This window comes from Xiphophorus maculatus, chromosome 19 (genome assembly GCF_002775205.1).
Source record: "Xiphophorus maculatus strain JP 163 A chromosome 19, X_maculatus-5.0-male, whole genome shotgun sequence".
NCBI classification, from domain to species: Eukaryota; Metazoa; Chordata; class Actinopteri; order Cyprinodontiformes; family Poeciliidae; genus Xiphophorus; species Xiphophorus maculatus.
The window spans coordinates 683,940-710,617 of NC_036461.1; the positions used below are offsets into that span (position 1 = coordinate 683,940).

The following is a 26,678-nucleotide window of genomic DNA, read 5'->3' on the forward strand; positions in this document are numbered from 1 at the left end:
CAGACTTTGGGGTTGAATTTATTTCCTTTTGAAAATATACCCATAAATTTGTCATATGAAAACAATTATACAACCTGGAACATTTTATCACAACAGGATCACACAAATACCCCTCCACCCCCCACTTTGCCCCTCCTGCCCCCCCTTTACAAATAGTTGCCCTTCAGGGTTAATTATTTATTTTCCCCATCGTAAACATTTAAAACATCGTCAACAAAAATCAGAACAAACTAAAGGAGAACGAGAAACTACAACATTCAAAACGGCCATTTATGAAAGACCCAGACCTCCTTACTGCCCCCAGACCTCCTTACTGCCCCCCAGACCTCCTTACTGCCCCCCAGACCTCCTTACTGCCCCCCAGACCTCCTTACTGCCCCCCAGACCTCCTTACTGCCCCCAGACCTCCTTACTGCCCCCTGGCCAAGGTTAAACGGTCTGATCAACCTGCAGAGGGTCCAGTTGCCCAGCGGCCATAAATCTTTGCCACCGACTCTTTTTGTCTGCCTTTGATTTATTATGATATAAAATTCGACACGACTTTCTGTTTCTCTGTTTCTGTGCAGTGGAGCAGCAGACCCGTTTTCCTGAAACGCCTTTCAAGTCTAGAAAACCAGAAGTTTTTCTACAAGGGGCTGATCTATGTTACAGTTTCTGCAGCATTTGGTCAGTAGATTCATTTGCGCGTTTGCATACAAACACCTGCTTCTGGTAGAAAAACCCAGAAAGAAAGAAAAACACTTTGGACCTCAACGCTTAGTTGCTCCACCTCACGAGAAAGGCAATGCGTGCACATGCACAAAGAAACACACACACACACACACACGCCCCCACACACACGTCTTTCAGGCTGCAGCTGAGATGGGACGGTTCGGTCGTGACGCTGCAGTCTGTCCCTCCTTCACCTTGATGCCACGTTGTTACTCATCGCGTCACTGAGTCACTCGCAGCACGATGTCAGTCCCATATTGATATGTCGGTTATAGATTTATATTGAGTGTACATTATGAACATCATATATCACAAGTCCACTGATCACTAGACCACCGTCAGACCCACAGCCACTAAACAGTACATCACTTTCGTTTGTCACAAATCCACTTTGTCATTAAAAAAACAAACAGACATTTTGTTTTCTGGCTGAAGCCGTAGCGTCCGTCAGATCATCTTCATGTTGACGCGCCGCGGGCCGCTGGTCTCTGCCACGTCCGCGCCGCCGCCGTTGGACTTCCGGGGGACGTACTCGATGTCGAAGTTGTTCTTGTGTCGCCCTTTGCCCCGGCTCCAGGCGAACAGCAGCAGGAAGCAGAACACCACCACGCCCAGGAAGGACAGGCAGCCCATGGCGGCGGAGATCAGGATGGTCTTCATGTCGATGGGGACCGTCATGTTGTACAGCACCGTGCCGTTGCCCCAGGTGCCATTGGGCTCTGTCAGGTAGCTGGAGCTGCGGTTGCTGTAGTGGAGCCTGTCGCCGGTCCCCAGGCTCTTCACGGCCAGAGAGGCGGACAGGCTGGCGTTGCCCGCCGGGTTGCTGGCGATGCACAGGTACACGCCGCTGTCATGCAGCTCCGCCGCCTTGATCTCCAGGCTGCCGTCCGGTTGGACCTCCACGCGGCCGCTGCTCTTGGCTGTGACGTAGCGTCTGTGCGGCGTGATCCAGAGCACAGAGGGCCGCGGCGCTCCCTCTGCCGTGCAGCTCAGCCGCGCCGGCTGGCCCTCGTCGGCCATCAGCAGCTGCGTGGCGTTGGGGCCGACCCGCGGCTTGGTGCAGGTCATGTACCTCGACACCAGCGGCTCCTTGAGGTCCCGTAGGGATTTGCCCAAAAGGTGCTGCGGTGCGCTGCACTCCGGCTGCAGGTCCAGGATCTGCAGCGAAGCCGGCTTGTGGCTGCTGAGCAACCAGAGCAACCGGCAATCGCACACCAGCGGGTTGCCGCCCAGGCAGAGCCGCTGCAGGGAGTCCGCCGAGGCGAACACGGCCCTCTCCAGAGAGTCCAGCCGGTTCTGGGACACATCCAGCAGCTGGAGGGACTTCAGGCCCGCGAAGGCCAGGGGTTCGATGGAGAGCAGCTGCGACCCCTGGAGGCGGAGCTCCAGCAGCTGCGGCAGAGGCCCCAGCTCCCCCTGCTGGATGTGCTGGATGCGGCAGTAGGACAGGTTGAGGTGCGTGAGGTAGAGCAGGTTGCGCAGCGCCGCTCCAGGAAAGGCAGACAGGTTGGTGTTGGTGATGAACAGGGTGGTCAGGTTGAGGCCGTGCAGCGACAGTGGCGGCAGGCTCTCCAGCAGGGGCCAGGAATCCACCTCCAGGTGGCGCAGGCGAGTCAGCCGCTTGAAGGAGAAAGGCTTGAGGAAGCTGATGCTCAGAAAGCGCATGCGCAGCTCCAGCAGGTTGTGCAAGTGGGCCAAAGCGTCGGTGGGAACCACGGTGAGGTTGGAGCGCTCCAGGGTCAGACTCTGGATGCCCAGCAGTCCCGTGAAGGCGCGCTGGGAGATGAACACCAGCTGGTTGTTGCTGACCTCCAGGAAGGTCAGCCGGTGCAGGTCCTGGAACGCGTGGTCCAGCAGAACAACCAGCCGGTTGTGACTCAGGTCCAGGTGCGTGAGGTTGGTCAGGCCCGCCAGCACGCCCTTCGCCACCAGCATGAGCTGGTTGCTGCGCAGGTTGAGCGAGCGCAGCGCCACGTTGGAGTGGAAGCAGCCGGGCTCGGCTACGCTGATGGTGTTGTCGCTGAGGTCCAGGTCCTCCAGCTGCAGGAACGACGAGAAGTTGTAGAAGTTGATGAGGCGCAGCTTGTTCTTGCTGAGGTCCAGGGCGCGCGTCTCGATGGGGACGCCCTCCGGGATGCTGGCCAGCCGCTTGCGGTGGCAGCTGACCGACTTGGTCTGGGCGGAGCACTCACACCGCGCGGGGCAGCCGGAGGCGGAGCCGGCCAGGACCAGCAGCAGGCCGCCGGCCAGCAGGAGGCGCCGTATGGCTCTCTTACCCACCATCACGGCAAACAGAGCAACATCACCAACAAGCCCTGCAACAAAGCAGAGCAGGAAACCAGTCAGTCAATCAATCAATGACCTTATCAGCCAGGGTTACTGGTGTCACACCAGAACAGCAACAAGGCAGTTCAAACAGCCTTCCTTCTTAAAAATATAAAAATAAAAAGTTATAAAAACATCATACAATCACCAGCTGAGGCATTACGCTTTATCCAGTTCCATCGTGAAAATGATCAATAAACGTGAAATATGTTGATCCATAGCAACAAAAGTCTGCAGATCGTTGTCTGTCCTCCTCTAATAAATTAATAAACTATTTTGCATTTGCAGTCAGAGTTTCTCCCAGAAAACCTGCTACTCCTGTTGCTAGCGTTGCCGAGGCAGGCCACCATGTTTCTGAGCTAAAACATGTCGGAAGTTCCAAAAATATGGAGGTGAACGACATTTCATCACGACTTGGAAACAATAGTGTGTGATGCTAACAGGTGCAGCTGGTGCATTCCCAGTTCAAAGTATTTAGACTGTAAACCTAGCTGGTACTGTTAGTGGTGTATAACACTCCGATTCACAATTAAACAACTCTTTGCCTGGCAGGGATGAAGTAAAGCCTGGTGACCCGCCAGGCTGATAAAACGCTGGAAATGTTTCCATTAAATGAGGAAAATTAAAATCACATCTGAAGAAGCTTAAAGTCATTAAAATCATGTCAGCGATGTAAACATGAAAATATTCATGATGTGAAAACTGTTTCGACTCGTCCCAGCAGAACAACTTTTGATCCAAAACATGTTTTTTCTGCATTTTTTCCACTCAGTGAATTTATTTTTTGTACTTTCAATTTTGGAATTTTACATTTAAAGTAAACTCAGCTACTGTTGTTGTAATCAATGTAAGTGGATGAGTTTCTCTTCAGTCCTGGAAACGTTCTCCAGGTGACAGGAGGCCGACTTTGTAACCGTCTTTATGTGGCTCCGAAGGTTCAGAGTTCAGCTGCATCAAAGTTACTGTAATAACAAAAACATGATGAAATAACTAAAACTGATAGTAAGAAATCATTTTCATTCACTAAAATAAATAAAAACAGTAATTAATGTGGAAAAATGTAACTGGAACAATATCCTGCGTTTATAAAAATAACCAAAACATACTGAAATTATAGATGTAAGATTCGTTTTTATCAGCCTTTCAAACTGATGTGAAATTTATTTTTTCCCCACATAAACCGTGATTTGATGTCGGTAAATTATTTCGCTTCACGTACGTTAGTCTGCAAAATGGCGACAGAAAATCTTTGGATAAAACTCCAGAGTCGATTGGCTGTTGGACAAAAATTAAATACATTTTCCTTCTGTTGGGTTTTCATTACCCAGTCAATGTTCACATAATCACAAAACAATACTCTGACCTTCCTGAATATGAAAAACTGATCAAATCTACACTAAACTGATGCAATATTTAACTAAATAAAACAAGAAAACACTAAAAATGTGTTAATTCAAACTGAATTAGACCAAAATCTTAAAGAAATAAAAGTATAATAATAAAATACCCAAACTCTTCTAACCCTAGTCTGAACACATTCCTCCATTTTCAGCGTCTTTCTCTTTGCCTGCAGAGCAGAAACTGAGGCAGAGAGTGAAGGAGTGAAATGTTTCATGAGATTAAAATGTTCCTCTGCTAGCTGCAGCCAGGCTAAACGCCCTTTGCAGGATAACTCGATGTGTGTGTGTGTGTGAATGTGTGTGTTTGGTTGCAAACCTAAAATAAGCTGCTGCTATTATTAAACCCTGCAGCAGATTTACCAGCAAACCTCTGGGTAAATAAGTCATCCATTGTTTCCATAATTATCACTGGAAACATTTTAAAAATTACATCGGTGTAATTTTCTCCAGTTCTGCTATAAAAAATGCTGTGAAAAAGTATTCAACCCCTTAAAGATTCTTTCCTGTCATATTTACATGTTTTATAGATAAAATAAATCCCAATATGAGACAAAGATAACCTGAGTAAATACAAAAAGCAGTTTTTAATGGTTATTTAAATATTTAGGTGTTTTTAAAAGTAATTAGCAGTCTTTAGGATTGTCTGCTATAGCGCCCCCCACAAGATGGCGCCCTATCGCCCTTATCAGAACCATATCGCTGGATCACGTGATCACCTGACAAGTGACCCAACATGTGGTTGTTCTCCCTACAGTTCAGCTGTTTAAAGATCAATACAGACGTTTCCCAATGGATCACACACTAGATTATTACCGGCTTTTATTTTGAAACTCAACATCCATTCATTTGTTAGTGAATTAGCATATTAGCTAAACAATTAGCGCTGAGGTAGCTAAATATTTGCATACCAGCTAGTTCAGAACTAAATATTACATATATTGCAGCTAAATACTTCACTTGTTAATTATTAGTTTCAAACAAAAATATTTAGATTGCTAAATAAAGTACTTTTTTTTTAGCTAATTAAATATTTTTTACCAACTTTAGTTTAAAAGAAATACTTAGATTGCTAAATAATTAATTTAGCAATATTTTGTATACCTTCAAACAAAAAATATTTAGCTAAATACTTTTTTAAATAAAATTTTTAGTTTGGAGCGGATTTCTTAAAATTTAAATTTGAGCTAAATATTTACATTCTAGATGAATGAACAACGATGGAAATATGACTGAAAAATGAACCCAATTAATAATATTCAAATTACTGCTGTTCATCTTTGCCTATGAAGTTGCAGGATGGAAACGGCCACCAGCTGCTCTCCTTCAGCATGATTCATGATTCAGCAACAGGTCTCCATCCCATAATAAACTCATTTCAACTGATCGGCGCGTCATGACGAGCTGCGCGCGCAGATTAACAGGAGCTTCAGTCCTTAAAGCTGGAAGCTTATTGTCAATTTGCGGCTCTTAAACCAGATGTGAGGAGGAGCCGGGTTCGGGATTCGGGTTCGGTTCGGGAGCCGGAAAACCTCCGAGCAGCCACAGGCTGTTGGGCTGATCAGAACCGCCTCAACAGCCGCAAAATCTGCATTCAGCTGGCGGACATCGGTACCAATTAGAGCCGCGAGGAGAACGGAACCGAACCGGAATCCTGATGGAGGAGAAGCCGAACAGAGAGACAGAGAGACAGAAAGAGAGAGTGAGGAGAGAGGGGGAGAGACAGAGAGAAACACACACACACACACACACACACACACACACACACACACACACACACACACACACACACACACCTTACTTTGATATCAGTGAGTGACAGAGAAAAGATCCCGGATGAGGCAGAAGGAGCAGCGCTCCTCTTCCTCCTCCTATCTCCATCTAATCTCTCCTTCCTCCTGTTGCCACATCATCATCTTCATCATCTTCTTCCTCCTCTCTGCAAGCTGAGTGGTGTGGAGGTTCTGCTGGTTCTGGTTCTGGATGGGTTTATTATCGATCGCAGCGCAGACACATGAGATGCCAGCAACGTAGCCTTTTAACAAAGAGCAGGCCGTTGCCACGGCAACCACAAACCCCGACTCCCGTCCGCTGTGTGCCAATCAAATTAATGAAAAAAAAAAAAAAAACAATCCAGGAGGAGGATCACGTAACGGGTTTGTTTCAGCTCCTCCGAGGAAGCGAATCAGAACAGAACCGGGTCGGTTGGACCCGTTTGTCCGTCTGGTACCGGTCCACCTGGCTTTCCCTCCTGGCTCTGCTCCTCCTCCCGCCTCACCGGATGAATAATTATAATTATATAGGAAAAAATATGGTTAAACTATTTAGTCTATCAACATGGAAATTTTCCTTCAACTCCAAAACGATAAAATAAATAAATCATATTCATAGAATCACAATATCAGCAATTTATGCATAGAGTAAAACTCTTAGCAGGCTACAGGTAAATGTTATCATTTAGTTTGGCTAAGAATAATTATTGCACTGTCAATAAATGATTTCTAATAGATGTTCTTAGTTCCCAGAGTAACGCCTTCATGAGCTCAGAGGCTCAAACTGATGAATAAAGAGGATGGATGCTCTCTGCTGAAATATAAGACTTTGTGGTATTCTGATTTAGTAATGTAATTATATTAGTTGTGTTACCACCCCCACACCACTAGAGGCAGTATCAGGCCCGAAAAGATGCGACTAAGGAGCAGATTTAGAAGTTCACAGGAAACTACAGAATCTGTTAAAAACTGTGAGCTGCGCTGAAGTAAATAAAAGAGAGAAGTTCAAATTCATGCTGAGAGTGAAAATCCTTCCTAAAGATAAAAACATATCACAGATTTCAAAAGAAAATAAAAACGAGAGACTGCGGATAATATAGGAAATAGCGCCCCCCTCACTTCTGGAGTGCAATGGCCCCATTTCCAAATAAGTTAATAAGAGACTGACAGCGGTCCGTCCCGCCCTTCCTGTTTGCTGCAGCCAGGTGGACTTGGACCTGCCAGCAGATTTACCCGGCTCCCTCTGAAATCCTCATTTTAAAGAAAAACCTCCTGATGTGAGCTGAGGCAGTCGGCTCTGCAGAGAGAATCTCATTTCTGGTTGCTGCTAATTAAACGACAACAGCTCATTTTGCAAACTACTGGCAGTGAATATCTTGCAGGATTTACTACTGACCCAAATATTCATGTGACAGTAAGATTCCGGCGATGATGCTAATGACCCTCTTTACTGCCTCCATCATAGTTACAGCTCTGCTGACCTCTCCTCTCACACAAAGTAACATCTGTTTTTGGTTATCCACTTCTGTTAGCAAGTTCATTTATATTAGCTAAATGTTTAGTTTATAAATGATTAATTCCCATTGCTCTCCAATGACAGGCTAAATAAACTACTGCTGCTCATTTCTGACTGTTTAACTCTTCAGAAGTGGTCTTACATGTCAGACGTTGGAAACATTGTTATTTTCACGGCAGCAGCAGATAAGAAGCGTTTTGGTGGATTCTGAGACTGAAGCCGATCTGACGGCTGCTGAGTCACTTCAAAGGATCTGCTGACTCTCCAAAGACGGGAAAACTTGTCCTTGGACTGAAGATCCGTCCCAGGGACGTCGGAGAGCGTAACCTTGAAACTGACGAGGCTTTGATCCGTCTGAACATCAGCGCTTTGCTTGATGCCTCAACCATCCAGTCTGCTGCTGGCTCAGCCGTCACTTTTCCTCTAAAGTTGCTTCGCTGATGACCAGCAGCAACAGAACAGAACAGAACAGAACAGAACAGAATCCCTCAAAAGAAACCAGCAGGAGCAGCTCAGGTCTAACCAGGCTGGTTGCTGTTGCCGGCAACGGTTGCCTCCAAATAAGTCAGACAGAAAAACAATCTGCTTCTGAGAAACCAGAAGATGGTTTGTGTTCAGGAAAATCCCAGAACATTTTGGTTCTGAAGAATCGGCAGAACCAGAACCAATAATGTTCAGCAGAACATTAACAGAACCTCCATGATCCTCCAGGTCTGACGCTCAGACCCGTTTGACCAAAAACACAAACCAGCAACGCAGCAAAGTTACACATTACCAAACTAGCAGCAGTGGTTTGTCCAGCCTGGTGGAGCAGAAACGGGTCCGTCTGACCCGTTCGCATTCCCTCCATCTTATTCAGACGCTTCCATTTTTACAGAAACTCAATTAACACAAAGGATGAGACGTTTACAGCAACCGAGGAGTTTACAGCAACCGAGACGTTCACAGCAACCGAGGAGTTTACAGCAACCGAGACGTTTACAGCAACCGAGGAGTTTACAGCAACCGAGACGTTCACAGCAACCGAGGAGTTTACAGCAACCGAGACGTTCACAGCAACCGAGGAGTTTAAAGGCAACCAAGGAGTTTACAGCAACCGAGGCGTCTAAAGGCAACCGAGACGTTTAAAGCAACCGAGGCGTTTACAGCAACCGAGGCGTTTACAGCAACCGAGACGTTTACAGCAACCGAGGAGTTTACAGCAACCGAGACGTTCACAGCAACCGAGGAGTTTACAGCAACCGAGACGTTTAAAGCAACCGAGACGTCTAAAGGCAACCGAGACGTTTAAAGCAACCGAGGCGTTTACAGCAACCGAGGCGTTTACAGCAACCGAGACGTTTACAGCAACCGAGGAGTTTACAGCAACCGAGACGTTCACAGCAACCGAGGAGTTTACAGCAACCGAGCCGTTTACAGCAACCGAGGAGTTTACAACAACCGAGACGTTCACAGCAACCGAGGAGTTTACAGCAACCGAGACGTTCACAGCAACCGAGGAGTTTACAGCAACCGAGACGTTCACAGCAACCGAGGAGTTTACAGCAACCGAGACGTTTAAAGGCAACCAAGGAGTTTACAGCAACCGAGGCGTCTAAAGGCAACCGAGACGTTTAAAGCAACCGAGGCGTTTACAGCAACCGAGACGTTTACAGCAACCGAGGAGTTTACAGCAACCGAGACGTTCACAGCAACCGAGGAGTTTACAGCAACCGAGACGTTTAAAGCAACCGAGACGTCTAAAGGTAACTGAGACGTTTAAAGGCAACCAAGGAGTTTACAGCAACCGAGGCGTTTACAGCAACCGAGGCGTCTAAAGGCAACCGAGACGTTTAAAGCAACCGAGGCGTTTACAGCAACCGAGGCGTCTAAAGGCAACCGAGACGTTTAAAGCAACCGAGGCGTTTACAGCAACCGAGGCGTCTAAAGGCAACCGAGACATTTAAAGCAACCGAGACGTTTACAGCAACCGAGGCGTTTACAGCAACCGAGACGTTTACAGCAACCGAGGAGTTTACAGCAACCGAGACGTTCACAGCAACCGAGGAGTTTACAGCAACCGAGACGTTCACAGCAACCGAGGAGTTTACAGCAACCGAGACGTTCACAGCAACCGAGGAGTTTACAGCAACCGAGACGTTCACAGCAACCGAGGAGTTTACAGCAACCGAGACGTTTAAAGGCAACCAAGGAGTTTACAGCAACCGAGACGTTTAAAGGCAACCAAGGAGTTTACAGCAACCGAGGCGTCTAAAGGCAACCGAGACGTTTAAAGCAACTGAGGCGTTTACAGCAACCGAGGCGTCTAAAGGCAACCGAGACGTTTAAAGCAACCGAGGCGTTTACAGCAACCGAGGCGTTTACAGCAACCGAGGCGTCTAAAGGCAACCGAGACGTTTAAAGCAACCGAGGCGTTTACAGCAACCGAGGCGTTTACAGCAACCGAGGCGTTTACAGCAACCGAGACGTTTACAGCAACCGAGACGTTTACAGCAACCGAGACGTTTACAGCAACCGAGACGTTTACAGCAACCGAGCTGGAGTTTATACACAAACCCTCAAGAGCCAGCTTTTATTTTGATAGTCCACATCCTCTTACTGGCATATTAGCCAGTAAGAGGATGTTCTCATGTACAATAGAACAGAATATAATTTACTGATCCTCAGGGGAAATAGCTTATTTGTTCACAAAGTGTTGACAAAGTTATTCATTTCTGACTGGAACTTCAGTTTGGACCTTCTGGATGTTTCTGGCTTCAGACCTCGTTTCTTCAGTCCTCAGGGAAATGAAGCCAATTTGTTTTATCTGCTATTTACGGGTTTCTGCCATAGACGGGATTAGATCCAAAAGAAAGAGGATCCCAGTGGATCCAGTGGAGGATCCAGCTCCGATCACTTCACCATGAAGCAGCTTTGGAGGAATCACAGATTGATGACCGTCCTTCGCCGGCCCCAAGTGGCCGCCGCGGCGTGCATCCCGAACCGTCTCTCTGAGCCGAACCGTATATTTAGACTCACTAGAAAACATCCAGAACCTCAGAGTTCTGCTGGGTCCAGCAGTTGGGACTCCATCCTAACAGAGACCGAGACATGATGAAACCGAGCAGAACCCAAAAACCTGCAGTATGGAGGACCTCCTCTCCCTCTCCTCCTCCAAATGTCTTCAGTTTTCTGGCAGCAGGATCTCGATTCATGTTCCTGCTGGTTATTTAGAGCGTCTACTTCCTGTCGGCCAATTAAAGAGCTGCTTTCTACTTCACTGCTCCTGCTGCCTCTGAGGCCGCGGCGCCCTGTCACCAAACCCCCAGTAACAGCCCCCATCAAGCCCAGCATGACTTATTGGTCAAGGAGATTGCTATGAATGTCTTTGTCTGGATGACAAAAAGTTGCTGCGTTTCCATAAACCACAGAATCGAGCAAATTGAAATTATGAAAAATAAATTGGCTTAAAACCCAAACTGCAGTTATTATCTTTGGATCTAAAGAGGAACAATCTAGCGCAGAGGTGCTCAATGCGTCCATCGCGGTTGACCAGTGGATCGCGGAAGGTTTTCAGTCGATCTCAGCAGTAAATGACAAACTGAACGCCGCCAAGAGGCTGAAACCAGAACTTCCTCTTCTGACGCGCTTATGAAAAATATTCAAAGATCCAAAACGTTTGTAACTATTAAAGTAAAAAAAAAAATTCAACAAAACGTGTTAAAATTTATGATCTCAGTAATTATTGTTTCAACAAGGTGTTGCACAATTCAATGCGTTTCGGTTAAATAAAATAAAATAAAATTAAAAAAAGGCTTTTTACACCCTGGAAAACTCAGTATTTACCTGTTTTAGGTTCGTTAATTTTATCAACATTATTACAGTTTGCTAAATGCCAGAATAATGATGTCACTGCTCTGCAGGGTCTTGATAAGTTAATCTGAGGAAAATCCACAACTAGCTGAACAGGTTGACTTAAATATGTTTAACCTAAAAGTTTTTTGATTTATATTTTTGATTCGCAAAAACTCAGAATTACTTCAAACATTTTATATCTTTGTTATAATTTTCACCTACGGATGTCGCCATTTTTTCATCTGCAACAGGAAGCGCAGAGCAGATGAAAATTAACTTTATTTGAAGCTAAATTAGCTAAGTACTTAGCTCTTAGCTTACTAAATATTTAGTTTGAAAGCTAAATATTGTGATGCATAGTCACCTTACAATATTAGTTTGTAAGCTAAATATCTGGCTTATAAACTAAATACTTAGTCCGTAAGTATTTAGTTTAAAAACTAAACTAGTTTGTAAACTAAACTGCTATTTAGTTTACATTTATCTAGTTCAAAGCTAAATATGTAGTTTAGAGCTTAACAGTTAGCTTGCTAACAAAATTTGTGACACGATTAGAGAAATGAGTGAAAACATGAACATGAATAATTATTGCTGTTAGTCTAGATTTAAAATGGCGCCCTGCGGGAGACGCACCACCGATTCATGGTCAGAGTTTATATTCATGAATGAGTCGTTTTATTTGTTTTATTCAGGGAATATGAATGTCTGGTGCTGGAGGATTGGAGCGACGTTCTGACCCGTTCCAGGACCCGGTTGGTTCTGGCGGTTCTCCTCCTGCCTGTTGCTACCTGAAGGTCAATCACCAGCTTCAGTTTCTGTCTAATTTTAGTCTCAGGAACTCATCCATTTTTCATGGTACCGGTTCCCCGGCCCGGCCGGTCACGGCGCTTTGTTCCCGCCACGTTTAAATAATAAAACTACTTCTGTGTAATCTGAAGCAAATCAGCTTTATTATAGAGCTAAACTCTTGGCAGGGGGTCAAAGGTCAGGATTATCTCCGGCTTCACTCAAAGCCTGACACCAATGATAAAATCTCCCAAAAGGGCCGCAGCGGCCATGTTGCTTCACTTCAAAAGCACACTATGAAACCAGAACCAGAACCGTCTCCTCTCTGATAGCAGGGTTTCCTTCCTGTTCCGTCTTTGGTTTTTATGCCTCTGAGCTGCTGGGAGGCGTTTGCTCTGTGCTAATAGCAGCCTGTTGCTGTTATGTGGAATCCATATTGATCTGATTATTGATCCAGAGTTCTGCTCCATTTGAAGAGAGTCAGATGTGAACCAGAGCTCCACATTAGTGATGGAGGACGCTTTCATCTGGAAACAGGAGCAGAACCTCTAAAATGACACGAATGTAGCACTAGCTTAGAAATATTAGCTTTGGTCTGGAAACACAAGGCCAAAAAATCACTTTATGATGCTAGCATAATGCTGTTAGCTCGGCTATGCTAGATCAGCTAACTATGTTGTTAGATTTTTCCCTCTTGACGCTGTCTTTCTTACTGGCAGATGTTTAGATGTGTAACTGTGGCAACAAGGTATTGTTTTTACAACCACGGGTAACAAAGTAGCTAGGTTTGGGTTTGTTTACCATTGACATACAGTACAGACCAAAGGTTTGGACACACCTTCTAATTCAATGGGTTTTCTTTATTTTCATAACTATTTATAAGGCAAGAAATCCCACTTATTAACCTGACAGGGCAGGTTGACCTATGAAGTGAAAACCATTTCAGGTGACGACCTCCTGAAGCTCATCAAGAAAATGCAGAGTGTGTGCAAAGCAGTAATCACAGCAAAAGGTTGCTACTTTGAAGAAACTAGAATATAAGGGCTATTTTCAGTTTTACACTTTTTTGTTTAGTGCATATTTCCACATGTTATTCATAGTTTTGATGCCTTCAGTGTGAATCTACAATGTCAATAGTCATGAAAATAAAGGAAACTCATTGAATTAAAAGGTGTGTCCAAACTTTTGGTCTGTACTGTATATCTGATTGGTTTAATCTCTGCATAGTTAGCCACAACGCTTTAGGTTACACACATTTAAAGAGGAGGTGGATGAGCAGAGCTGTTTCTGCTGAATGGAAGTACTGACGTTTTGGAGCGGTCCAGTCCAAATACTGACTGAAAGAGAATATGACAAAGAATGAGTGTTGGGAGTTAAGGATTAGCCCTTCCAATCTCCAAATCTAATTATTACCTCAGATAAATGTTGGAAATCTGAGGGGAAACCTGCAGAAATTAATATCTAATAAACTTTAATTTTTATTGAAAGTGAAGAATTCAGATTTTATGAGTTTGGACCAGCTGTTTATGTCAAGACGAGCTGAAAATAATTGTTATTATTGTGGTGACGTGGAGCCCATTCATTCAGAATGAAATGATTCATCCACATGAAAGCAGAGCAGAACAAAGCTGGACTTTCAGAATCAGCTGCTAATTAGCTTCTGAAATTCAAAACAGAATCAACTTCTAAAAATGACTTCTGATTCAAAACGCTCATAATAACCTTCCTGTAAAAGCACAAAGGATTCAACTGAATGGATGAAATCATTCTAGGGTCCTGAATGGTTTGGCTTCAAACAGTAAAATAAACTGCATTTTATATTTTTATGTAACTGGGTTCTGTTATTCTCCTCTGTCGGTTCTGGACTCAAACCTTTTCTCCACTCAACATTTAGGAAATTATTTTATAATAATTGGGACTGAGATCACAGGCTGAGTGGTTCTCCTTTATCAGATAGATGTTTGGACTCGTGAGTTTGGTGCTGCAGCCTGTTCTCCGGTTCTGTTCGGTTGGGTTCTGTGGGGAGAGAAACGAGCTGCGGCAGCTTCACTTGCACTCAGCATTTTATTCTGCAGAGGATCAGGAGGAATAATATTCAGTCTGTCCATTTCTAGCCGCCACATTTGATTCTTAGAAATATTTCAGTTTTCTGCTCCATGCTGAGCGAGGCGCTGCCTCCAAATGTTTTAAGCTCTTCTTGCTGATCTGGCTGAACGTTTTCTTTATGAAGGTTTTCCTTTATGAAAAGAAAACCCTTTCCTGTTTTGCTGAATGTGATGAAGGTTAATAATAGACTGGGTCCCGTCCATCAGTCAGAGCCAATCTGTGGGTATTTGGGTCCAAACCTGAAGCTTTCTGATGATTTTCCTGGAAATAAGTTGTATTTTTCCCCGTTGGGCCCACGGCGGGGCGTCAGGCGGTTTTCACTGGCACTGAATGAAACCGCAGGATTAGCACTTCCGCCTGTCACCAAATCAGTCTGACGGATTACCAATCTCTGCTATCGCTCTGGAGAATCACACGAGCTCCAAACCCATCCAGTCAGTCTGAGGAACAAGGTGACTTTGGGATGAAACAGTTGGTTCTGCTGAAGGCGCCGAATGGCCCGGATTACACCGCTCAACGAGCAGACAGACCTTCTACAGTGTTTTCACAATAAATCTGATCAGAGGCTAAAAACATGAATATCTAACTGAGATTTTTCCTTTACAGGCATTTAAAGCATGATGGAGTTCCTCCAATCAGAGCAGAGGATCGTTATGGAACTGCTTAAGAGCCAAAAATTACCAGCATTGGAGAACTGCTACTATTACTGTCACTACCTGATGGAATGATGCTATTAGCCTTTCAAACTAGTTTATGGGCTAAAAAATTCACAGCAATAATTTTGGTTATTTAGCCTGTCAGGAGAAAAAAATGGAGGTTGATTTTTATTCTGTTTTCCATTTTATAGCACAATCAATGTTAAATTCAGTTGTTAAAAATGCCATAAATATCAAATATGATTTAAAAGAAACTTGACTTCCTGATTCAACTTCTTTAAATTGGGCCTCTGTCTCTTTAAGAAGCTCCTGCTCTTTCTGAGGCCCCGCCTCCAGGAAGTCACCCCACCATGGCTCCTATTAACCCTTTGACTACATTTCTACCAGCATTGCTCTGAGCAGCAGCTCCTATAATGAGCTCAGCAGATGCTTGCTAATTGCTGCTGGCTAGTCTGAAGGAGCTGAGAGGGGAGGAGCTGCTCTTTGAGATGAAGAATCTGAAGCTTGGAAACCGCAGCTGATAGGAAGAGCTGGGCCTTGAAGGCGGGGCTAGGTCCATCCAGACGTTTAGCAGTTGAATGGTTGCCATGGAAACAAAAGGATTTCTCAAACATGAAGGAATCAAAGCAACACTCCAGGTTTGTTTCTGATGAGGGAAACATGATGGAAAATTAAAAAAACAACTCAATTTTACATCATACTACCCCATCAAAGGTCACATGTTCTTCATGTTATTCATTCATTCAAAAATGTTAGTTAAATAGCAAAATATTTATCTAAACAGTTTAGCTAACTAAACCAACTAAATATTGAGACTGAAGCTAACAAGCCCTTGTTTTGGTTGTTTTTTCCCAGAATTCCCTGCACTGTAGTCCACTTCCTGCTTTTGGAGCGGCCTCTGGTTCACATTCAACCCAAACCAGAGTTCACTTGAACCGAACTCAGACCGAGGTTTGGAGGACCAGAGGTCAGAGGTCAATCAAAGAGTTTGTGACCAGCTCAGCGTTTGGTTTCCTCCCACTGACCAAGACCTGCAGGCCCAGTTCAGCTCCCAGTAGAAGAGAATAAAACGTCTGACTGGTCTTCTGACTCAAACAGGATGTTTCACTTTATCAGCGCCTTCAGAGAGAAACGATCAGAAGATGTTCTTCCTGTTTCAGAGACGATACGTGACCAACAAGGAGACATTTAAACTGCCTGTCGTTCTGCTGACTGAAAACCCAGAACCAGTCTCACATCCTGTCTGCTTTCCTCTTTTACCTGGACAGGTGCATGACGGCAGGCTAAACGTGCTAATGGATGATTGGAGAGATTCAGCTCCGTCACTCACAGACCTGCTGATCGACTGAATCAGACCTCTGAGCCAATCAGGCCGTCTAACTTTACAATCAGGTTCAACACTTTCTTCTGCTATTGCAAACAAAAGCCTGCGGCAGTCAAAATGACCTCACCAACACCGCAGGTTCTGTAATGAACAGAACCAAACAGAACCTCTGAGGAGACCCGACCTCAAACCCCAATTTTTATCACCCAACTCATCAGGAACATTCAAAACTAAAAATAATCTGATTTTACAGCCTTCAGTTTCTGTAATCCAGGTTGGAGATGAAAATAGAAGAAGCTGAAACAGCCAGTTTTTGTTTTCACAGCCAGATTGAACAGACACAAACTTCAGTTTTTAGTTAGGAATAACCAACTTCTGGTCAAAACAGTCTGAATGTGTGCAAAACTCAACTAGAAACTCTCAAAGAAACAAAACGAAATTTAAATTTAAAGAAATTTAATTTTGATGTGTTTTTCTGCTACAAATCAGACACCAACTTCAACGTCATTAGTAGTTCTGGCATCATAAATTTTACCTGATGATAAGGTCAATAAATGTTAAATTCTAATAAACATTTAAGTCTGGAGCTGGAAGACATTTTAAATATCCAAAATAAATAAACAAAAAGCAGAAACAACAAATAAAATGAATTATGAAGTCTCTTTCAAAAATGACTAGTTGAGACAAAAACAGAAAACTTTTATCGTCCAGTTTTTGGTAGAAAGAGAAAAACTGAAGTTATTGATCTTGTTTTAAATGTAATTAACTGATTTATTGCAACAGGCCTGGTCATCAGCTGAAAGATTTTCTTACAGCATTAATCATTTTTTTACATTTTTAGCATGGCTCCCCGTGTGATAAGTTACCTTGGGCAGAAAGCCACAGGACGCACAGGAATCACTTTAGAATAGTTTGAATGAATTATTCTTTATGAAGACGTTTTTATCCAGCAGTCACTGGAGTTTGTGTTCATTTAAATCCGAGTCTTGATGAAAGCCCGAGGCGCCGCGCTCTAAACCCAGACAGCTGATGAAACACCATCACATCAGAGCATGTTTGCGTGGGCTAGCTGAACGCTTTCCCATGCTGTTTACCTGCTCCGTGCACAACTGGCAACCCGACAGCCAGCCAGAGAAATGGCGTCTTCTGGGACCGGAGCAGATATGGACCATTTAAGCAGTAAAATCCCACGATAAATCGCATTAACACGCATGCACTGACAATCAGACGCACTCTGCATGAGACGAATTCGCCCCAGTAAATTCACAATGGAAATTTTCCACTGAATCAGCCACAATAGGAGAACTCCAGGTTTATCTCTGACATGTGAAATCCTCTGGGAGGCGGCGCTTGATTCAGAAAATAATGATCTGGTAGATGGAAGCACAGAAAGGTTCAGCCACCTGCTTCATGGCAAACTGAATGCATCATCAGAGCTGCATCGCGTCATAAGTCTGACAAATTACAGCATTCAGAAAAAACAGCATGTGCCAGAAAATCAATAAGAAGTCATGGCGGACAAAGCAGCTGCGGTCCAGAGGACAGCGGGCCGCTCGCGTTCATTAGCAGACGCCATTAGCAACACGTCTCGTTTCCATCAGAGAAACACAGCAAACAGTGGCAGCTGCTCCAGCTAACCGGAGATTTAATCCCCAAATCACAGAAAGACGCTTTATTTCCTCCCAACTACAAGAATGAGAGGTTATTATGAACACATCTCTGGTGTTTACTGACTCACTCTGAGTCCATAAAATAAATCTCAGAACTCATTTACTTCATGATCCTCCCCTTTGGAAGTACAGGTTCTGTTGCTGACCGTAACGCCTTCATTTGGATTAATTAATCACAGATTTTAACACAATTAATCACAATTTTTACATACAAGAGGTCTGACCAGAACTTTGTATTCACATGTTTCTGGTACAACAGTAAATCTGATGCACACCGACATCCGCTAACAACAAGCTGCTTCTCTGGTCCCACTGGGTTCATTTCTGTTTCTAAACGAAATGATTGGACACTAGAAAAGACTATTGTTGTGTTCAAGTTGTGCTAAAAGGAGTTAGCCTAGCGGCAAAGTTAAAATAGCATTTCAATGCTAAAATGTAGCAGCTAATGCTAATGTTAGCATCCACATTTCTACAGAAGCTCCACGAACGATCAGAGAAACTCTGGAAAGATGAACTTTGCTCCAATCTGACGGTTGAAGAACCTGAAGATTAAAAATTATAAATATGTTTGTTTGAGTTCATATTAATATTTTATTCAATTATTTAGCAGATGAAATGGGGTTTGAATTGAAAATTTAGCTAATTTTGTCAATTAAATGCAATTTAGCAATTATAGACCTTGAGATAAGTTGGATTAAACATTTTAATAAAGTTCCACAAAGAGTTTTTCCAGAATAAATGATTAAATGGCAGCTATGAAGGGGAAAGCAGGTGTCAGAGCAGGCAATGTGTACCTAATAAAGTGGCCAAAAACTTTAAAGTATATCTTTGTACTTCATACAAAGCGTTCTGCTGCTATGGTTTTACCGGAAGGTTCTGATCCAGGTTCTGGTCCAGGTTCTCTGGTCAGAACATTTTAATAACGGCAGTCCTCCGCTCTGCCACGTCTGACTCATTTTCCCAGAATCCACTGGGCCCTGGCCGGGCGGCTACATGAACTCGGATGATGGAGCGCATCTCAGCGCTGACAGGAGGTGTCCTCAGAGACGCCATCCAACAGGACATGTCCATTACTGTCCATTAGCAGGACGCCGCTCCTCCTGCAGCAGGACGACCCCGATGACCCCAGAGACAAACCCCAGAGCAAAGACCAGCAGCGGCGGCCGGATCCTCATCCCAAGCCGGTTCTGGTGGGACCAGAACCGGTCCGGTATGACCAACTGAAGCAGAAACCGGAATCTGTTTCCTGCGCATGACAACCAAACAGCATCTAGGAGAGACTCGATGCAAACTGCTATCAGTTCTGTTTTAAAGTTAAAAATTATGAGCAATAATTTGGGTCACTTAACCTGTTCTGGTTCTGGTCCCATCAGAACCAGAACAAGTTTAGAGGAAAAAATGGCACTCATTTTACATCATGTTTTTCCTTAAATGTCACAGTTCCAAACTGAATATTCAGTTAGCAAGCTAACCATTTAGCTAATAGGCAAATCTACTTATCGATGAAATGAAAATAACATCTCATGTTGTTCTTTATGATCATTTTCCTCCTTTCTTTCTCAACATTTCAGCTTAAAACAAATCGTTAACCAACCAACCAACCAACCAACCAACCAACCAACCAACCATCCATCCATCCATCCATCCATCCATCCATCCATGTATCCATCCATCCATCCATCCAATTTGCAAATTGTGAGCTAGCCAAGCTAGCTCTGATCTGAATATTTAACTTGGAGGTAAAGAGTTGGCTTACTAACTAAAAACTTAGTTTATTGCTAACTAAACATGTAGATTTTAGCTACATAATTAGACTGATGCTAACTACTTAGCTTGTTATCTAAATATTTAGTTTGAAACTGTAACATTTATGACAGAATGACTAACCTGATGAAAATAACTTAAAAAATAAATCCTCCTATAAATAACCCAAATTATTTCTGCTGATTTTTCCTGTAACTTTATAAACGTCGTTGCCATGACGATGACGTTCAGATTCTTTGGTTTGTCCTTTTTCACTCAGTGCTTTGCTGCGTTAAATGATCAGCGAGGCGCTCTGATTTATTCAGGCCTCCTGGATCGCAGGAATGTTTGCAGCACATTTGCTGCCAAAACAAATGATGAGGTTACGTTTGTGGAGCTGCAGGATATTTTGTGAGTGAATCCCACCATGAAGCCCGTGTTTGGCTCTTCAGCTGAGTGAGTCTGCTAAATGTCTGGATGAGGCTGTTAGTTACTTACAGCTCAGGAAGACGGCGCTCATCGTCGGTGACATCACACCGTCAAGTTTCATTTTCAATAAGATGAAACTTGAACCGCTGAACCACCGCGCATCCTGCAGCCTGAACCAGCGGATTTTAAACATTTAGTTTTCCGCCAGCTTCTCTTTTGCCATTGACGGAGCGGCTTCACAAAGGCCATCCTGTCGACTTCTGACCTCATTCCTGTTTCTCCGCTCCAGTTTAGTCAAATCCTGCTCGTTTCCCAGCATGCCTCTGGGCAGGGCTGGGCCAGCAGGTGAAGCTCAGATCCAATCTGACTTTTGGCTTGTGTCACATTTCATCATCTGAGCCGTGAAGAGGCGGAGTCAGTCTCCACTGCTGAATGATTTATCTGTTAACAACTAAAAGTGGAACTAAAACATGAAATCTGTTCTATAAGTGACACTAATATCTACACTCAATGTAAAAGGAACAAAAATCACTAAAACTTCTGGCTTCATTTGCAAAGCTAAACTTATAGCAGATGTTATACTGCAAAATACAATATAAAACAATAATCTAATGTTCCCGCGTCAGCGAACTTCAGCTCCTAATATACAGATTTAATAAGGTTTTTCCCAGTGTCACTCCGACCAATTAGAATCCACTGCATTCATACAAAACATATTCAGTCAGGTGAGATTCAGTTTGTTTCATTTTATAGATCTTGGCGCTCCGCCCCGTTCTAATGCCGCCCTGGGCAGCTGCCCTGATTAAAAGCCACCACTGCGTGCCACTAAACGTCCCAGCAACATTCATTTAAATTGACTTTCCATAAATATCAACACCTTTCCCATGGAAGAAAATGTTTCCATCTTCTTCTTGAAAAGGTTTTTTTATTTTAAAACTCCAAAATGGAAACAAGATGGCGGATCTTTAAAAGCAACCGACTTCCTGCGGGAAGCTGCCGCATCATCAGTGACTCTTTATCCAGCTGGACTCAAAGTTTTCCAAAGTAAACCGTTTTTGTTAAAATCTCAGCCATTTGGAAAAATCTTCTGAAACGTTTTGGCCTTTTTTCTCTCTGATCTGTTGATCCCAGCAGTCAAATGATCAAATCGTCATTTTATTTTCGTTTCATGTGTTTGACCTCATCAGGAAACTCAAACTTTCTGATCCTGTTAGTGACTCTAAACTTCCTGGTTTCATGACGGCCAGTCAGACAAAGCAGCAAGCTGCAGAAAGCAGACTGTAAATTTATTAATGTTTCTGCTCTAATGAAGCTGAATTATTGACCGGACTGGTTCTGCAGAACCCTGATAATGAAGCATTGGTCTGAGCATCAGAAATGTCCGGATCCGGATCCTAGTCCCGCTGAGGCTCGGTGGCTCCGCCTCGGAGGGCGTGGCCGTTCTCAGCCCCTCCCTCCGCTGGAAGCTGAGCGCGTTTCCTGTCCTCACTTCAAACACTTTGACTTTCCCTCTTCAGATGCTTCCTGCATGTCACCATGGCAACCAGGAGCCGCTTCCGCTCATTTTGACAAATTGATCTGTAATGAACTTCATACTGGAATAAAACCCAACTAGACCAGTAGAACCAGTTCAGGCCTTTAAATGAGTGGTTTTCCCTTCACTTCCACCATTCAGAGTAACAAACAAAAATCCTCCATGATTCCGATCACAGCTCTAAGATGTTAGCTTCATGGGAGTCCGGCTGCGTTGAGACCGCGCCCCGTACTTCTCCTGTGATGTCATCGCATCGTTACAGTTTCCATCTTTGATCAGAGAGACGTGAAACGGCTGCTGGGTCGATTCTGCAGCTCAGAACTGAAGACGATTTTATTTATTAAATCCAGAGCAGATCAAATCCAGCAGAACAAAAACGGTTTTATTATTTTCCATCATCAGAAGAGCCAACGCTGCGGTCAGACAAGCAGCCGGCAGCGTTTCTGCTTCAGCCACAAACGTCTTTTTCACCTCGGAGGAAAATCGAAACGTCTTTATGAATTCATCTCAAATATTCAGCAGCAGGTTGAATAACTTACAAAAGAAATAGTTTTTAATTAGTCTTATTGAAGATATTTTTTAATTCATAAATGTTTAACTTCTCTGCATTTGTACTGTAACATAACCAATAAATTAACCATTTTAAGCATCAAACACTTGACTTTCTCTTCATTTACCGCATAAATATTTACAATATTTCTGTAATTAAATGAGGTATTTACTATAAAAAAAACATTTTAGTCACTAGAAACGACTAGAAATTGAAACGTTAGAAACTGAAGAGTTTACCTCTAATTATTAACTTTATTCCATATTTTTTATCTATTTTACTGAGAAATAAACTAAATTTTATTTCCACCAAAAGCACTTCACTAAGTTGTCTAAAACTAAAGATCAAATTAAATTAAGTATTTTATCAGCATTGCTTACAGTAAAGTAATATTCTGTAACCAATATGAATAATTATTTGATCCAAACACAGCAGCTACAATAACTGATCCCAGACCAAACCTAAAACTCTGTTAATTTATCAGGTTTCTACTGACGCACCTGTCCAACCTGAACCCACCTGTTCAGCTACTGGCCCAGGCGCCCCCTGCTGGCTGAACCCATGAAAACAAACTGGAGTTAATGCTGCTTATTTATTTAAACGGAGACCATTTGCAACATTTCCTTCATATTTTAAAACGTGAGGTTTGAGTCGGTTCTGCCGTTTGACAGATAAAAACTGTTTAATGAGAAAAAAGTTCAGTTTGATCAGAAAAGATGCTGAATATGAAAATAAAATATCATGATCCACTAAATGCTGCTTTAGCTTCAGTTTTTTGTGTTTTGTGCTGATCGTCTGCTGAGAATCTGAAACGGACCCTTTGCAGCTACGTCACTAATGAACGCAGGCGCCATGATGGACGTGGGAAGTGATGGACGGCAGTAATGAACGGAGTTTTTGCCAGTTTCTCGTGGCTCCTTCTAGTTCCAGTCCAGCTAATCTGTCTGTGATCGTAACTCGCCTGATTGGCTCATCGGCGGCGGGATTTCTAAACGTTTTAAACAGCTAGCTTAGAAACCGAGCCATTCCTCCTCCACCATGACGTGTTGATCAAATTACCGACTTTTCCTGAATTCACACCACATGATTTATGTAACTGTCATAAACGGTGTTTCTCCTTAAAGCGGAGCAGCGTTAAAAACGGACAGAAGACGGGATGCTAACCAGCTGTTTCCATACATGCTAGGCTACATGACGGTGCACTGTCTCCATGGTTACCAATGGCTAGCCCTTCTCCTTAACGCCATATTTGATATCCTTCTAATCACTATAAAGTAAATGAATGTTAATCTTCTTACCTTGTAATAACTGTTTGCTGTAAATCCACCGAGGGCCGACAGTCATTATAACTGACGGCTGCTGGCATCGCCGCCATCTTTCCTCATTAAACTTTAGGCAATAAAATGACAAGTTTGATTTCCATCCTTGTCTGTTTGTGCAGCTGGCCGCGCGGCTCCAGGTGGCCATTTTAAAGTGAAATAAACTAAATAGAAGCGACATCAAGTTACAAAGTTACAGATTCTGTTTTTAGACGATGTAAAGAAGCACTATTAAATCAGGGAGGAGGAAGGGGGCGGAGCCAGGAGATGAGGGGGCGGAGCCAGGATCTGGATAAATTAGGTACAATTAAATGCAAATTAATTTAATGATAAAATAAATCTGTTAAGTCATTTAAAGTTAAACGTCTTAAAGAGCCGAAGATCCAAAGTCAGAAAGTATTCACACCCTGATGGATTTAGGTTAATTATCTTTTCTGTTTTTTTCTATTGACTGCTGGAAATAATAAAAATAGATGCCATTTTAAATCAAATAAATGAAATCTAAATAATATTTTCCTAGCTGATCATCTGTTGTTTCAATGAGAAAATGATTTTCTGTCTTTAAATGAAAATGATGTGAATCAGCTGCAATAAGAAGGTGAGCAAAGATTAAACTCTTAATTATTCCCTCTGTGGTTTGATTTATTGCTTTGCAAAGAAATATGGAGTTATGTTTTTGTTTTTCTCTTTCCAGGTTATTAAAACTCTGCTGTAGAAACACAAAACGTTTCTAAAGTTTTACACTAAAATCGAGGTCAATTCAGCCACATAAATGTTATTTTATTCATTATTGATGCTGCAGAATTACAAGGTAATTAAAGTTTCCATGTGTGAGTTTTATAATGTTGGGTTACCATGGAGACCAAAATAAAACGTTTGAGAATAAAAAGGTTCGGACATAATCTAAACATCCAGTCTAGTCAAATCCTGGCTGAACAATGTAGGATCATAATCTGACCCGAAGAAAGAAACTGAATAAAATAAAAACCGGATAAAATCAGCTTCTGTCTGCACAGCATGATGCTGCCACCGTTTGACCTTTTCTCTGCCAGAGGTCATCACTTCCTCTTCATTTCCTCCTTTTATAAATAAAATGGTCAGGAGTTTCATTTCCTCGTTGTGGAGGAAATGAAACTCCGGACCATTTTTTTGTTTTATAAACGAGGAATAAAAAGGAAATAATTAAAAAAGAAAAAATAATTTCAAACTGAACTCAGTCTGAGGTTCATCAGGATGGAAAAACTCATTAAATTAAATATTATTTCTATGCTTTAACAGTCCAGGCCGAGCAGAAACCTCCCCACCACAGTTTCACAGTTTTGGCCTGATGGTGTTGCCGTAGCGGCGGATGAATCACATTTATTCTGATTTTTCCTGCAGTGTAAATATCAGATTATTGATTCTAAATATGAACAGTGAAGTCAGACAGCCTGGTATTAATACGATTATAGAAAATGATGTAAAGAGTTTTTATTTGTCACGTTGGCGAATCAAATGCTCCGCCAGAAGCAACACGACCAGAACCAGAACCTGGCCAGGTTCTTATACAGTAGCAGCTTTGCTTTTATCTCTGGATCAATAACAGAAAAATAAAATCCTCCTTCTGGTGCCACTTGTTGCTGCCATGTGGAGCCGCTTCCTCTGGGATCAGCTGCCGTCCTGATCCAGCTAATACCACAGAACCGAGCCGAACCAAACTGAACCGAGCAGAACAGAGCCGAAAGTTCTTTAATTTTTCTGGATTTCAGGATGAAATCTAGAACCCATATTGGGTCGGTTCTGGATGCAGCTGATCTGGTACCGGGGGGATGATCCCCCCTAATGAGGGATACTTTCTATCTTTCTCTCTTTTCTCCGCGCCTCTCATCTTTTCTCTCTCTGCTTCTTTCCTCCAGGGACCAAACACACCCCTGACAGGTTGCCATGGAAACGCCTCACACACACACACACACACACACACCCGCTCTTCAGTCTCTGGGTTTGGTGGCGGCAGCAGCTTCCTCCGTCCATCGGCCTCCAACGGCTCGACGCAGGAAAACAAGAAAAAACTTGTGGACTCGGTTCGAGTCTCAAAACGATCCGAACTCGACGACCAAGTCGCTTCATCGCCTCGAATCGCTCCCAGGAGGGTTTCCCCTCAACATGCTGCCCGTCAGGAAGAATACATTTACAGAGAGAGAGAGAACAGACAGGAGGAAGAGGAGTCATTTATAATTCAGGTAGATTTCATGTAGTGGAGGTCAGGATGAGACGGAAAATCTGGGATTTTTTTGAAGTAGCTCGAAATGACGCCCCCCCTCCCACCCACCCCCCAAACACACACACACACACACACACACACACACACCGTTCACCCCCCCTGCCCAACCTGTGGAGTTTAGCATCAGCTGGACTCCATGTCCATCAGAACCACGGGCCGCTTCAGGGCCCGAAAACAACCAGAATAAAACCTGATATTAACCTGATTTAGCCCAGATTTAAACTCGGGTTGAACCTGGTTTAAATAAGGTCTAAATCAGGAACGAACCAGATCTAAACCCGCTCTCTTTTCTCCTCCTTCTCGCTCCCGGATGAAGGGACTCCGCCTAATTGTCCTGCTGATGAAACCAGGTGTCATCAGGTGAAGAGTGCGCGGACCGAAGCCCGCTGCAGGTGGAGCCCGCCGGTCAGATTCTTACCTTTACCTGCTCCTCCACCTGCCCACATCCACCTTCCGGCTTCACATGGCAGTCCGAGGCGCGCGCTGTGGCGGGAAGGCGCAGCGGCGGCTGAGGACGCAGTCTGCTGTCCGGGTTGGTCTCTGCTCCGCGGAGCCGCTCTTCCATGGAAACAAACCCTTCAGATGAACATGTCGGCTCCTCTCTGGAGGTTTCACCCGCGGCTCTGCTCGCTCTGCGGCCGCCGCGTCCCGCCTCACGGCTCCGGGTTGAAAGAAGAGTCGGAGCCGCGCAACGTGACAGAGGTGCTGGGAGGAGGAGGAGGATGAAGATGCGTCAAGCCCGCAGC

The 26,678-nt window shown here is 43.7% G+C and overlaps 1 protein-coding gene across 2 annotated transcripts; it reads right to left on the reverse strand.

The window, feature by feature from the left end:
* Positions 1-26,678, reverse strand: LOC102227733 (leucine-rich repeat and immunoglobulin-like domain-containing nogo receptor-interacting protein 2). Of its 2 annotated transcripts, none has more exons than XM_023353350.1 (2): positions 26,351-26,678; positions 1-3,026 (listed from the first exon to the last, which is right to left on the reverse strand). In XM_023353350.1, exons 1-2 carry the CDS (start codon positions 26,376-26,378, stop codon positions 1,159-1,161), a joined length of 1,896 nt encoding a protein of 631 aa, XP_023209118.1. In that variant the 5' UTR covers positions 26,379-26,678; the 3' UTR covers positions 1-1,158. The 2 variants fall into 2 exon arrangements, with proteins under 2 accessions (XP_023209118.1, XP_023209119.1); XM_023353351.1 differs by lacking the exon at positions 26,351-26,678 and adding an exon at positions 6,235-6,523.

Bases quoted from the DNA above. Each gene is read 5' to 3' on its own strand.
- LOC102227733 (XM_023353350.1), bottom strand. From the start codon at position 26,378: ATGTGGGCAGGTGGAGGAGCAGGTAAAG. The intron at 3,027-26,350 runs GTAAGAATCTGA...GCTTTGTTGCAG, and splicing joins AGGTGGAGGAGCAGGTAAAG to GGCTTGTTGGTGATGTTGCT.